The sequence below is a fragment of the Ursus maritimus genome, unplaced genomic scaffold, assembly GCF_017311325.1.
Source record: "Ursus maritimus isolate PB19 unplaced genomic scaffold, ASM1731132v1 scaffold_6, whole genome shotgun sequence".
Taxonomy (NCBI): domain Eukaryota; kingdom Metazoa; phylum Chordata; class Mammalia; order Carnivora; family Ursidae; genus Ursus; species Ursus maritimus.
Window position 1 is genome coordinate 63,287,445 of NW_024426774.1, and position 14,946 is coordinate 63,302,390.

The window sequence follows — 14,946 nt, forward strand, 5'->3', positions numbered from 1 at the left end:
CCGTTCTGTTTTCTCATTAAACTTAAATCACGATTTCTTATCTTTCATTCATGCTTTTTATATTCTCTTCTCCCTTCTTGACTGAAATTATTGGACTGTAATTAAAATTTTACTTTATAAATCTCCTCAAGCCAAAAGAGTCTTTCAGTAAGATTTGTACAGTCTTCATATAGCACATAATTACCATATATTCTTTTGGATTTATCTTTTTGTTTATAAGTAGAAATGTACCCTTCAAAGATGCACAGGTTAAGAAAGTCGTGTCTGCATATTTTATACAGGTGCTAAAAGTAGCATGGAATATTACTTGAATTTCTCTATTCAGTTCTTAAATTTCACCATTTGAGTATTAAAACTGTATTTAATTTTTTATTTGAAAATTATCTTTTGTTTTGACATGTTTCCACTGCTGTAAAGTATTTAATGATACATTATTTTTTTAATTTAATTTTTTCTAGGTTGAAATTCTTGAAAATGAGATTATTCAAGAAAAGCAAAGTCTTCAGAATTGTCAAAATTTAAGCAAGGATCTAATGAAGGAGAAAGCTCAACTTGAAAAAACAATTGAAACACTTAGAGAAAATTCAGAGAGACAGGTTCATAAATTTCCTATTAAGCATATACTTTGAAATGCATTAACAAAAGTTATTTTACAGTTTAGGCAAACAAAAATGTTCATATAACATGAAAGGGAAATATTTTAGAATTGCTTAAATTTTAGAGTAACTATGGTTTTACTTCATTTTCTCTCCTATCTATTTTAGGAAAGGTGAAGAGAAAGCTGAGAATTTTTTAAATGGCCAGTGTGCTTTATAATTATCGGGTATAAAATTTTACTGTACCTGTGCTTTCATGTGTCTGTGGAATAGGACTGAAGATTATAAATTTCCTGAGTGGAGTTGGGGAGAAATGCAGCTTACTCCAACCCTGTTTAAGAGGGAGATGTGGCAACAGCCTCTAAGATGCATTCTCATTTGCTTTCCAGTGTTTATTGGTCATTCTCATGTTATGCTTTAGGAAACTGAGAACTGGATATATTGAGTGACTTGCTATTTTAAAGTCTCTGTTACTTTTTTAGAAGTAAAATGATTTGTTTTATATTATCCAGATATAGTCCTCAGGCTACCTGTAAAAATATAGGTTTCTATAGAACTACAGAATAAAAATTCTAGAGTTAAGCATGAATCTGTATTTTTACAAGGTTCTCAGGGAATTATTTAACACACTGACTTTTGAGAACCATAAAATTAGACCATGATATAAATTGGATGGATTAGTTTTCAAGTGTACCAGAGGATTTTGTTATTTTGATGTTTCCAAATTAGAATTCTTAGGGGAATGAATACACACCCACATATATACATATAAATATAGCAATATTTATTAAGAACCCACTGTGTATATGCATTGCAAATTTATTTAAAGAAAATAAAAACTAATATTCATAAAGAGATATATGTGTACATTTCACCTGTATTCTTATTTGAATTTGAAACATGTAACTATGAATAATCTGGAGATCACTTTGATTAATATTAAATACATCTCTCCTAACCATTTCTTTACATTACAAACTCCCTAAAGAAAGAACTTTAATGACCTGGCAGTACATGTACACAGGGGTCCCTCAGTAAATATTTGTCAGAATTAAAAGTAAGATAGACACATTGGTACTCTTTTATGTTCTGATTTCCCTTTTAGTTTTTGGAAAGGAAAAACTGTAATTTAAAATATTTAGTTTATGCTCAGTTAAGTTTTTAATTTTCTCCTCTGTTCTTTGTAATTAGATTAAAATATTGGAACAGGAAAATGAACATCTGAATCAAACTGTGTCTTCCTTAAGGCAGCGCTCCCAGATAAGTGCTGAAGCAAGGGTGAAAGATATTGAAAAAGAAAATAAAATTCTCCATGAATCTATCAAAGAAACAAGTAGCAAGCTAAGCAAGATTGAGTTTGAAAAAAGACAAATTAGAAAAGAATTGGAACATTATAAAGAAAAAGGAGAACGAGCAGAAGAACTTGAAAATGAGTTGCATCATCTTGAGAAAGAAAACGAATTGTTACAGAAAAAGATAACCAATTTAAAAATTACTTGTGAAAAAATTGAGGCCTTAGAACAAGAAAATTCAGAGCTAGAAAGAGAAAATAGGAAATTAAAAAAAACATTGGATAGCTTTAAAAACCTTACTTTTCAGTTAGAATCCCTAGAAAAAGAGAATTCCCAACTAGATGAGGAAAACTTAGAACTGAGAAGGAATGTGGAATCTTTGAAGTGTGCAAGCATGAAAATGGCTCAGCTACAACTAGAAAATAAAGAACTGGAAAGTGAAAAAGAGCAACTTAAGAAAGGTTTGGAACTCATGAAAGCATCTTTCAAGAAGACAGAACGCTTAGAAGTTAGCTACCAGGGTTTAGATACAGAAAATCAAAGACTACAGAAAGCTCTAGAAAACAGCAATAAGAAGATTCAACAATTAGAGAGTGAGCTACAAGACTTAGAGGTGGAAAATCAAACATTGCAGAAAAACCTAGAAGAGTTAAAAATATCTAGCAAAAGACTAGAACAGCTAGAAAAAGAAAATAAATCATTAGAGCAAGAGACTTCTCAACTGGAAAAGGATAAGAAACAACTAGAGAAGGAAAATAAAAGACTCCGACAACAAGCAGAAATAAAAGATACCACATTAGAAGAAAATAATGTGAAAATTGGAAATTTAGAAAAAGAAAACAAAACTCTTTTCAAAGAGATCAGTATTTATAAAGAATCCTGCATTCGTCTGAAAGAATTAGAGAAAGAAAATAAGGAACTTGTGAAAAGAGCAACTATTGATATAAAAACTTTGGTTACATTACGAGAGGTAAATATAGTTACCTAAATTTAAGGCAAATACTTTTTATATTTTTAATTTAGGGCTTTGTTAAGTTTTATTGGGACCCATCAGAAATTTGCATCATTTGTTTATGGTTGAAAGTAGAAATTTGGAATTACATCTAGAAACAGTTTCTAAGTTTCCTACTTTTGTTACACCAAGAAGTACACATAAATTTTATTTTTTAAGATATTGTAGTAATAAGATTTCCATGTGGTATCTCACTTATTACATTATAATTTTACATTTTGTTTCAAAATAATATTAAAATATTTGATCAAGACTGTTACTAAATGCTAAAGTATAATAGGAAGCATGACAGCTACTATTTATTGAATGCTAACTATGTGCCAAGTACTGGGCTATAAGGGCTTCATAAGTTGTAATTATGTATATTTCTATAACTTTTACAACTAATCCTCTATATATACTATCTCCATTAGATTAAAAATTATTAGAGACATTAAGTAACTTACTAAGGATCACGCAGCTAATAAATGGCAAAATTGGGTTATTGGAATCAAGTCCAGATCTTTCAGACTCCAAAACCCAATGAAGTTTGACCTCTAAGCCTGAGAATGCAAATCAGGTTGAACTTAAGAGAGAACACTAAACAATTGGTAGTTGCTTGGATCTGTGTGTTGAGAAGAACTGTGGAACTTTCAGTAGACTGGCTATAGGTCCTGTGAAACATGGTATAGATCAGAAGGCTCTTTTTTGCTATCCATATGCTATACTATACATGGTAACCCTTTAAGTTGAGTTAAAAAGTTTCTTAGCATTCTGGCAGAAAGTCCTGTTGGGAAGTCTGCACTTCTGCTAAAGAGACATTGAGAGGGACCCATTAGTAATTTTTTGGTTTTTTTCTCTGTTGTTTTGCAGTCCTACAGTCATGAATGACCAGTTCCTTGGGTCTGAACTTCTAAAAATGTCCTTTTTTTCTTCAGATCAGTATCTTAGGTTTTTTCCATTGGCAGAGGGGTGCTTGTGGTGTAAGAAGAGTGTTAAATCCAGCATATTTGCATAGGAAGAAATATGCACTAAAGTTCGAGCTCATTATTAAAAAGTTAACAGATATGTATCCTTTTTCTCACAGTTTTCAAACCTGAAATGTTCACAAGTAAAGAGTTTTTCCTTTTAGTTTTTAACACAAAAAGTTAAAAGAAATATTAGCAAAAAACAAAAAAGGAAAACCACATTGTTTGAACTAGGTTATTTTGTTGCTTAACTACTTTTTATTGATGAAGGAAAAACTCAACAACATTTCTGTTTTTTCTTGGTTTGAATTATATGTATTCCTGGATAATGGTAGTTATAGTCTTGGCTGAATTTGTTAGATGTTCATGGTCATGACACTTACATGAGTTTTGCATTCCTTTTAAAATAAGGATTTGGTAAGCGAAAAATTGAAGACTCAACAAATGAATAATGATCTTGAAAAATTAACTCATGAGCTTGAGAAGATAGGATTAAATAAAGAGCGACTCTTACATGATGAGCAAAGTACTGATGACAGGTGAGTATTAAGTCTGTTTGGCAAACAGTTGCATTATTATTATTTTTTTGCTCAAACATTCTTTCCTGTACTAACTACAGAATATATATGTCTTTCACCCTGTTTCTGGTTCCTTCCCATAGAGAAAGTTCTATAAGAGAAAAAAGTAAAAACCCAGATAAATACAACCTAATATTGATACAAGAAAAAAATGCTAAAATATTAGTATAAATAGTTATGTAATAGGAAAAGAGGATGCCAGCCAGGTAGCAGAACACCAGAGGCTGTAATTACCTATCAAAGTAGAATGAGACATTGAAAACAAACAAACCCCTCTCTCTTGAAATACAAAATTAGTTTTTTATTTGAATCGTGTGCTTAAATGCCTCAGTTCTTTCATTTATTTTGTGTGCTAAAAGTGGACTTAAAGAGAGATGGAGGAGAAACATGGAAAAAAGGAAAATATACTGAGGTAATTAAGGTATAAAAATAATGTGGAAAAATAAGGCTTGACAAACAGAATAAAAAATTACTTTATATACCTTTTAATTTTGAGAATGATCAATACAAGCTTAAAAATTTTTATTCTTCCATGGTAATTACAGTCTATTTGACAGATTTCCAAGTAGTCTACTGTTTAGCATCCAGTCAGCCATGTGACTCCAGCTAGACTAGAACTGTGTATTGTTAAAAATATTGTTTTATGTAGACTAGATTTTAATTCATTGTAATTTTTGTAATATAATTTTTGTCTTCTTGTCTACCCACTATTAATGTTCTAGTATTTATATTCTATATTAAATGTATATAGGAAAAATTAATTCTGATTATATGGGTTTTGTTTATTTAATTTTGAAAATATTCAAAGTTAATAAAATTGATAGTCAAAGGTTAGTTCTGTAATAACTAATAGAAGTAATTTGAGGGGCGCCTGGGTGGCTCAGTAGGCTAAGCGTCTGCCGTCAGCTCAGTTCATGATCCCAGGGGCCTGGGATCGAGCCCTCGTTCGGGCTCCCTGCTCAGTGGGGAGTCTGCTTCTCCCTCTACCTGCAGCTTCTTCTGCTTGTGCTCTGTCTCTCTCTCTCAAATAAATAAAATCTTTAAAAAAAAAGTAATTTGAGGCATTTATTATAGCAATGAATTCAAGCAACCATAATTGGATTAATCATACAACTATTTCATGAGAAACTATTTTTGGGTTAAATAGTTAAGAGCCAGTTGAGTTGACTACCTCTTAATGTAGATACTAAATATGCATCACTTATTTATTCATACTGATTTATTACTCATCATGTGTAAAACATTTAGTAGAGGGGGGGAAAGCAGTATACCATGTTGCTACCCTAACTGACCTTTTAGAACCCAGCTGTAGATGGGTCCTTCATATTATCTGCCACCTCTTTCCAAACCTTAATTCAAACAACTTGTCAATGTTAATTGAGCTCTTTTCATCTGCCGATCATCAAGCATCAAAGAAATGATAATGCTTCAGCTGAACCTTAAAGAATGAGTGAAATTTGCAAGGTGGAAATGGTGGAGAAGGGCATTGCATGGAAATAAAGCACAGAGATGTGCCGAGTAATTCTTAAGAGTGACACGAAAGATGGATTAGGAGAAGAGCAGGGGCGCCTGGGTGGCTTAGTTGATTAAGTATCTGACTCTTGATTTTGTTTCAGGTCATGATCTCAGAGCCCTGCATCTGGCTCCAAGCTCAGTGAGGAGTCTGCTTGAGATTCTCTCTCTCCCTCTGCCCTTACCTCCCCCCTCTCTCAAATAAATAAATCTTAAAACAAAAAAAAAAAAAAAGGAGAGGGGCAAATTGGAGGCACAGAGGCCAGTTAGGAAGCTATTAAAATAATCTAGGCAAGATGTGATGCATTCATTAATCTACACATTTATGTATATAATGAAAGCTTTAGAAATGGAGCTAAGGGTATATATTGAACTAAATTTTTTAAGAACTGGGATTGAGACCATGATCAAATTTGGTACATCAGGAAAAGAAGGTCTTAAGCCACTAAACCAGCTTCTTTCTTGAGCATTACGTTAGCCTTAGTGTCACGAAGAAAATAAAAGCTCACAGACATAAATTCCTTTAACATTCCATCCCCTCTGTCTTGGAATTTATATCTGCATCTGTCGTTACCTCTAATCTCAGATGGTGTCCCTAATTATTAGTCTAACCTTTTTGTCTTTCTCATTGATGTCATTCCCTCTGACCCTTTTAAGATTCAATTAAGATATTCTTGCCATCAAGGAATAGTCTAAGTTGTGGATTTGCATGTATAGATAAAATGCAACGAAATAAATTTAGAGGTAGGGTTACAAATAGAGTGCTAAGCAGTCACTCTTGTCTTTCTCTTTTAACAGCTCTTTTCCTATGTCTTCTCTTTTTTTTTTATGTTTTTTTATTATATTATGTTAGTCACCATACAGTACATCCCTGGTTTTTCATGTAAAGTTCGATGATTCATTAGTTGCGTATAATACCCAGTGCACCATGCAATATGTGCCCTCCTTAATACCCATCACCGGCCTATCCCAGTCTCCCACCCTCCTATATCTTCTCTTAATATAGTTTCCTAGAGTTATGTTCTTAGGCCTCTTAATCATTTATTCGGAATGCTATGCATTGCCATCCATTATCTTACCTGATAGCCACATTATTCCCCGCTTAGTGGACATCTCTGTCTGGACAGTGTAGAAGCAACTTGGGCATCACGCATTCAACATATCCAAAGTTAGATTCGTTAAATGCTTTAAAAATGTCTCAAGCCAGTTTGCTCAAGCCAATACCAAAATGAGTGAGATTTGTTTTCTATTCTCAATGAATTTAAAAACTGGTTGAGCCAAAAACATATATGCAAATTAATTACGGTAAAAGAATATGACAAAATTTCTCATATATGTACTTAGGTTTTATTTGGTTTAGTTATCAAGGTTCACAGGTATAAGAATTAATCATAATCCCTAGTTTGTGACTGACTCTCAAACTATATTCATGCACTGTCCTTTCTGTAAAAAATGTTTAATTACAAATAATAATATTTATGAACCCACCATTCAAAAAGATAACTAAAATATTGACATTCACATCTGCCTCTATGAACTATGTTATTTTTGTATTTGGATAGTAGGTACAAACTTTTGGAATCAAAATTAGAATCCACTCTAAAGAAGTCCCTTGAAATAAAAGAAGAAAAAATTGCAGCTTTAGAAGCTCGATTAGAAGAATCCACGAATTATAATCAGCAGCTGCGCCAAGAACTTAAAACAGTAAGTGATTTCCCTAGAAAGAATTTTCATTGTCAAATATTTGGTCAGAAAAGTGTAAAGTAAGAAAACAAAAAAGCAATGTCATTATTATTCTATTTCTTCCTTTTTCTTAAATTTGAGAGTAACAGGTCTTGGTCATTTAGTCTATGACAAACTACATTTTGTTTATACACTGTAATTTGTTTAATTCTATTTCATGTGCATATGTCCCCCATGCAGTTAGAGACATATCAGTATTGTGGAATGGGATGGGGAAGAGATAGTCTTACTATCTCTTTTTTAGAAAACCTCTCAATGTGATACTGACACTTCACTCTGACACACTTCTTTTGAAAATCCAGGTGAAAGTTTGATAGGCAGAGATGTGGGTATGGGGATACCACGCAGAGGGAAATAGTGTGTGTGGTATAAGAAAGCATGATCTCATAAATTTGAGGTTTTCCCCTAGTTCCACTTTCTTGTGATATTTGGAATTATTCTGTGAAATAAGCAAGGCAGGAGCAACTGTCTGTTTTCCCTTACATAAGTAAATTGCAATCAAAGGGGCTTGCCCATTCCTTAGGGCTAGTATATGGTAGATAGGCAGAATCATGTTCTGGTCTTTTTCTCCCTTTTATCATTTCTGTGGTACCACCAGGAGTTGTTTTACAATCAACTAAACATTCAGATTGAGAAGATTACTGTGAGCCACATTTAGAACCGTTTGATTCAGAACATGGTTGGAAATACAGATATATACCAGGGCACTGTCATGGGTCCCTCTTCTTATAGTTGTCTGAAAGTCATATTCCCACCAGATGACAGTTCAGGTGCAAGACAATGAGATTCGTCTTTGAGACTTCATACCCCATAGTAGTCATCTCTTGCAAAAACTCTGAAGGCATAGATATAAGATCTCCACAATGGATATACTAGTTTTAAGAGTTGCTGCACTCAGGGAAGTTTAAAGATATGGCTTCCTGTTAGGTATTTATAGTTCTTGTAGTCTAAATATAATTTACCAGTTGGATCATTTTTCTTGTATGCAGTCTTGCCTGGTAACACAGAGCATTCCAATTTTTTCAGGTTTCTAAGGACACAGTTACCAAAGATGAATTTCTTATACAAAAAGGGAAAAGATTTTGTTCCCCATTTGCCCACACCATCATTTTTGGTATTTGTACCATGAAACATATATTGTTACAGGAGAAATTCTAGAATTTTGCTTAGTTAACATAAAGGATTACCCAAAAAAAATTTGGTGCCAGATTTAATTAATCTGTGGTATCTAGGTTGCAAAGAAAGTCAGCTTCATGAAGCTACTCAGCCAGTTGGGGTATGGGTTGGTATATATGCATTTCAAGGCTAGGGGGCAGAGATTTAAAATTTCATCATTGTTTTCCACTTCCAGCCAGTTTTGGCATAGCTATTAGACTAGCTACCTGCCATAAACAGGAAATTAGGCTGCCATAAAACTGAAATTAGACTGTGGTAACTTTTAATACTATCTGTGAAGAGGTACATCACTCGAAGACTATGAAAGTTAAATGTGAGTTGAAGGCCTGAAGTAATTGCTAAAATGCATGACAAAAAGGTATAGCTAATATGCCAGCAAAGGAGATAAAATAGAATTATAAAAAGTTAAAAAACCCACAATAAAGCAAGGAACAAAAGTACAGATTGGACAAATAGCAAAATAGCAGTTTTAAACCAGATCAATAATCACATTAAATATAAAAGTTCTAAACATCTCAGTTGAAAGGCAGAGATTAATAAATAGATTAAAAGGCAAGACCCACCTATATGCTGCCTCTAAGAACATAAATTAGATATTCTGCTTAAGGATACAAAAGGTAAAGGGACGATTTTTGAAACTTAGTTATAAGAACAATGGGCTAAAAATAAGAAGCTTTGAGTTTTATTCTGCACTCCCCTTCTTAATAATGGCATATGTCCATAGGTTTTATGAGCCTAGAGAAAAGATCCTGTGGGAAATTAATGTAAAATAGGAGACTGGAAATGATATCACTCATCTGTTATTAGGATATTAAATTTTTTAAAAAACTGGAAAATTAGGATCCCAGAACACCTATTAGATCATTCAGCCAAGCTTTACATTATATTCTGTTTTGGGCACCTTTTTTCTTTAATCTCACGTCATTTTCTAACTCAGTAGTAGCAAAGGTTATTGTTGAGTCATAAGCTTTCTTAAGATTTGCTTTAGATATTGAATTATTTTGACATTCATATTTTTGACTTAATATAAAGTTTGGGTTTTAATGTAGAAATTTGTGATAAATGTCTCCTAGGATAAACTAATGATTCAAGAGAAGTGTAATAATAATCAGCTTGAACTGAAGAGAGCTATTAAGTTAATCAGTAATTTTGGTAATGTAAGATGACCAAGTTCTTAGTTTTGAGTTGACTCTCTTAAAGTAGGATTTGGTTGTAATCACACCAGAAAACTCTGGGTAAGATAAATCCTTGGATTGCTCATTTTTTATAAAATAAATTACAGTAATTATATGTGGATTAGGATCTTAATAAAGAAGTCATCAATTTATCTATTAATATTGCTCATTCCTGGCAACATATCCTTCTTAAGAGGGGAGACATATATAGATACTTCCTCAACTTTAGGTATCTCTTTAGAAGAAACGATGTATGTCAAGTCTTCATTTGTCCTTTACATGGAGATCTCTGAAATTTCTAAATCCAGCTATAGATGGGTCAAAAAATAATTATTAATATTTAACAACATGTCTATGTCCAGTTAATCAATTCTTTAGTGATATTTTCATCATAAACAACAGAAATCTGAAATTACAGAATATATTACTAGAGTATGGCACATAAGCAGAGTATATTTAATATTTTCTAGGAGAAAAGGATTTGCAGTTTACAAAGTGTAAATTGTGATCATGATAGTAATGATAATCATACATATTATTTATCACATTTTTAAATAGTGTCTCTTACATTCACCAGATGATTGCAAAGTCTAATTGTGAGAAATGGTAACTTTGGTGATTCTTTTTCTCCCCATTAACGTATTTTAAATAAAATTTTAGGTGAAAAAGAATTATGAAGCTCTCAAACAGAGACAAGATGAAGAAAGGATGGTACAGAGCTCTCCTCCAACTTCTGGTGAAGATAATAAATGGGAGCGAGAAAGTCAAGAAACAACTAGAGAGCTTCTGAAAGTTAAAGACAGATTAATTGAAGTAGAAAGAAATGTAAGTATTTTTAAATTTTTAGTAGGAAAAGGTTTTTTTTAGAATTATCATTGTATATATAACTTTGAAGTTTATCTAATCTGGTCTTATATTTTCTTGACTGATTTATTTTATTAAAAAAGAGTGAATAACTAATAATTTAATATACTTTTCTCCATCACGCTTAACTTTGTCAATGCTGTTGTGAAAATGTAACCCAAGCCCATCTACTTTTGTCCCATCATTGCTGCTACCACTCTAGGTTAAGGTACCATTATCTCTCATCTGGATTATTAGAATAGCAGCCTGACTGGCTGGCTTCCCCCTTTCTACTCCTGGCCCAATCTAACCCATTCTTCTTGCAGTAGCCGGTTATTTTTTAAAACATAATCCTGGTTATGTCACTTTTCTACTTAAAATATTCAGTGGCTTCCCCTTCCAATTAAAATAGAATCCAAATTTCTCAGTGTCCTATAAGCTCATTCCTGACTTCGCCTTGCCTATATTATTGGCCTTATACCATGCCACTCTTCCACCCCTTCTGTTTATTAATCTTGAGATATTGTTACTGTCGATACCTGGAAAACACAAAACAGTGCCTGGCATATAATAAGTAAATCAATTGTAGTCACATTTGCCTTTTCTGTTTGTTCCTGCCGGCCTTTTTCATTTGTTCCTATTTCCAGAGATTTATGTTTGGGTCCTCTACCTGGAACACATGGCTGGCATTCAGGCCTCAAATCACATCTCCTGCAAGAGGTCTTTCCTGACCCCTTTCCCCAGTGAAGTAGCTATTTGAAACCTAAACCATTCACTATCACGCCACTGCCTTATTTAGTTTCTTTGTAGCACTTCTCACTAGTGAAATTATATTATTTATTTGTTGGTTGTCTGCTGGAAAAAAGCTCCTTGACAGCAGGAGCTTATCTCTCTTTTTTTTTTTTTTAAAACCACTGTGACTTTAGTATGTAGAATTAAGCCTGGTAGATAGCAGACAGTGTAAATACTCACTGAATAAGTTAGAGAAATATTTGACAACAAACAGTAATCAAACTAATTCACCAAACATTTATCCTTTAAAGATGAATTAGCTTAAGGAATTTATATACTAAGAAGTAAAATAGTTGTGGTGGTGGTTATTGTTTTAATGTAGCATGAATTGAGAACTTTAAGCCATAATGCCAAAAATTAATCTCCTACACTGTTGATTCCTATTTTCTCATCCAGAAGTAATCACTGTTAACAGTCCTCCAGAAAAATGTTTGTAACTTATCTGTGAATAGAAGTGTATTTCTATTGGGGTGCCTGGGTGGCTCAGTCACTTAAGCGTCAAACTCTTGATCTCAGCTCGGGTCTTGTTATCAGGGTCGTGAGTTCAGAGTCCCTGTTGGGTTCTATGCTGGGCTTGAAGCCTACTTATTTAAAAAAAAAAAAAAAAAAGTTCTTTTGTTTTTTCTTCCACGATTTAAATTTCAGTTAACATATTGTGTAATATTAGTTTCAGGTGTAGGATTTAGCGATTCATCATTACATGCAATACCCAGTGTTCATCACAAGTGCCCTCCTTAATACCCATCACACATATCACCCATACGTCCAGCCATCTCCCTTCCAGTAACCCTGTAATTAAGAGTCTGCTTTCTGAGGGGGGGGTAATCAGAAGGGGGAATGAAACATGAGAGACTATGGACTATGAGAAACAAACTGAGGGCCTCAGAGGGGAGGGGGGTGGGGGAATGGGATAGACCGGTGATGGGTAGTAAGGAGGGCACGTATTGCATGGTGCACTGGGTGTTATACGCAACTAATGAATCATCGAGCCTTACATCGGAAACCGGGGATGTACTGTATGGTGACTAAGATAATATAATAAAAAATCATTTAAAAAAAAAAAAAGAGTCTGCTTTCTGGTTTGCCTCTTTTTTTTTTCTTAAGCCATGTTCATCTGTTAATGTTTCTTAAATTCCACACATGAGTAAAATCCTATGGTATTTGTCTTTCTCTGACTGACTTATTTTACTTAGCATAATACTGTCTTGCTCCATCCATGTTGTTGCAAATGGCAAAATTTCATTCTTTTTTATGGCTGAATAATGTTCCATTGTATGCATATATAGCACAACTTCTTTATTTGTCATTTGATGGACATTTGGGCTCTTTCTATAATTTGACTATTGTAGATAGTGCTGCTATTAAACATGAGGGTGCATGTATCCCTTCGAATCAGTGTTTTTGTATCCTTTGGGTAAATACCTAGTAGTACAATTGCGGATTATAGGGTAGTTCTATCTTTAACTTTTTGAGGAACCTCCATACTGTTTTCCAGAGTGGCTGCACCATTTTGAATTCCGACCAGCAGTGTAAGAGGGTTCCCCTTTCTCCACATCCTCGCCAATATCTGTTGTTTCCTGTGTTGTTAATTTTAGCCATTCTGACATGTGTGAGATGGTACCTCATTATAGTTTTGATTTGTGTTTGCCTGATGAAGAGTGATGTTGAGCATCTTTTCATGTGTCTGTTAGCCATTTGTATGTCTAGGAGTATAATTCTCTTACAAATTTACATCTGTGGAATCATGCTATACAATATTCTTATTTGCATGTTTCAATTATGTTATCTTAGAAATCTCTCTAATTTAGGCAGTTATAGATCATATCATTTTGTGTAATAACCACGTATTATTCTGTAGGGTGGATATTACCATAATTTATTTATATAAATCCCAATTGATGAACATTTAGGTTATTTTCAGATTTTGCTGCAATGAAAATCCATGTATAATATGTTGATAGGGTAGTAAATTCCTGATGGCAGAATTGATTGGCCAAAGCGTGTGTGTGTGTGTGTGTGTGTGTATGTGTAATTTTAATGTTATCATGTGAGCCTTTGAAGATCACATCAGTTTTCAATTATCTGTTTTTTTTAGATAAACATTTGGTGTTACCAGCCTTTTAACTTTTGTTAAAGCAATAAGAAAATATTTTAATTTTCATGTTTTAAATTAGCAAGCTATTTTACATCTTTTTATCTATCAGCCATATATGAATACCTATTTGTAATTCTTTGGTGATTTATATGTATATTATATATAATCACTATATATATAGTAATTTATATATATATATGTATATGCACATAGATACACACCTCCATCACTTGGATTAATAGTTGTATTTCAAAAACTTCAGCTGGCATGTAAAAGTTCTATAAGGTAAATCTCTTTTCCAATTGAATTCCTTTATAAATTTCTATTGGAAAAAAGTTACTTGGTTGTCATTTTGTAGCCCTTTTATTTTACATAATGGTTTATAAAATTGGCTAGCCTTATATTAGACTGATAATTTTGGTGCATTTGCCAGTATATTTACTGACCTCCTAACTTTTCCATTGTAAATCTTTTCCAGCTCTGAGATATCCTTTCTACTCTGTCTTACTCTTTATAGACTGTAGGAATGTTTCTAATTACTATAGGGATACCCAGACTTGCCATTAGAACTTGTACGTTTTGGTTTCTTAAGAGCTGAACTGCAGTAGTACTTAATGTATATAAGTGAAAAATTGTTCACTTTTTGTGTCTCAAGATGGTATATAAATATATCAGTGTTCCATATTATTTTTCCAGTATAAATTTTTTCATCCTTTTTATTTGAATAAATGAACACAAGAGAAGTAAAATATCAAAACCCATCTTAAAGCATTTTGCTTTCTCACCTTTGATTTTGTGATAAAATATATGGGTTAAATCATTACTTGCCTTTTATACAGTGACATGTAGTATATGTAACTTGAAAGCCTATAAAATGAATGATTTCATTGTCCCCATGTGGATATGATAAAAGTGGTATGTTGTGATTCAGTCGTAACTTCTTATGCATATTGCAATTATATGCAACAAATTCTGGCCTTTTTGTATATAACGTTTTATTTCAGTTTTTTAGATGGTTCTTTGTTTATACTTTTTGATGCTAATTTTTTATCAAAAGTTATTTAGAAATAATCCTGAAAATATCCATGACAAACATTTTAGTATCTGTCACATTAAATTAATAATCTGTGATTTGCGTAGTAATTCACTGTTTAACTATAAAATTGAAATACGGTCAAATGTACT

The 14,946-nt window shown here is 32.9% G+C and overlaps 1 protein-coding gene across 1 annotated transcript in view; it reads left to right on the plus strand.

Annotated features, from left to right (window-relative positions):
- CCDC88A (coiled-coil domain containing 88A) overlaps positions 1-14,946 on the plus strand; it is a 123,131-nt gene that overhangs the window by 78,148 nt on the left and 30,037 nt on the right. The window contains exons 14-18 of the mRNA XM_040623469.1: positions 459-596; positions 1,788-2,858; positions 4,259-4,386; positions 7,500-7,641; positions 10,692-10,856. Of these exons, the coding sequence (XP_040479403.1) occupies positions 459-596; positions 1,788-2,858; positions 4,259-4,386; positions 7,500-7,641; positions 10,692-10,856 (1,644 nt within the window). The remainder of the gene's footprint in view (positions 1-458; positions 597-1,787; positions 2,859-4,258; positions 4,387-7,499; positions 7,642-10,691; positions 10,857-14,946) is intronic.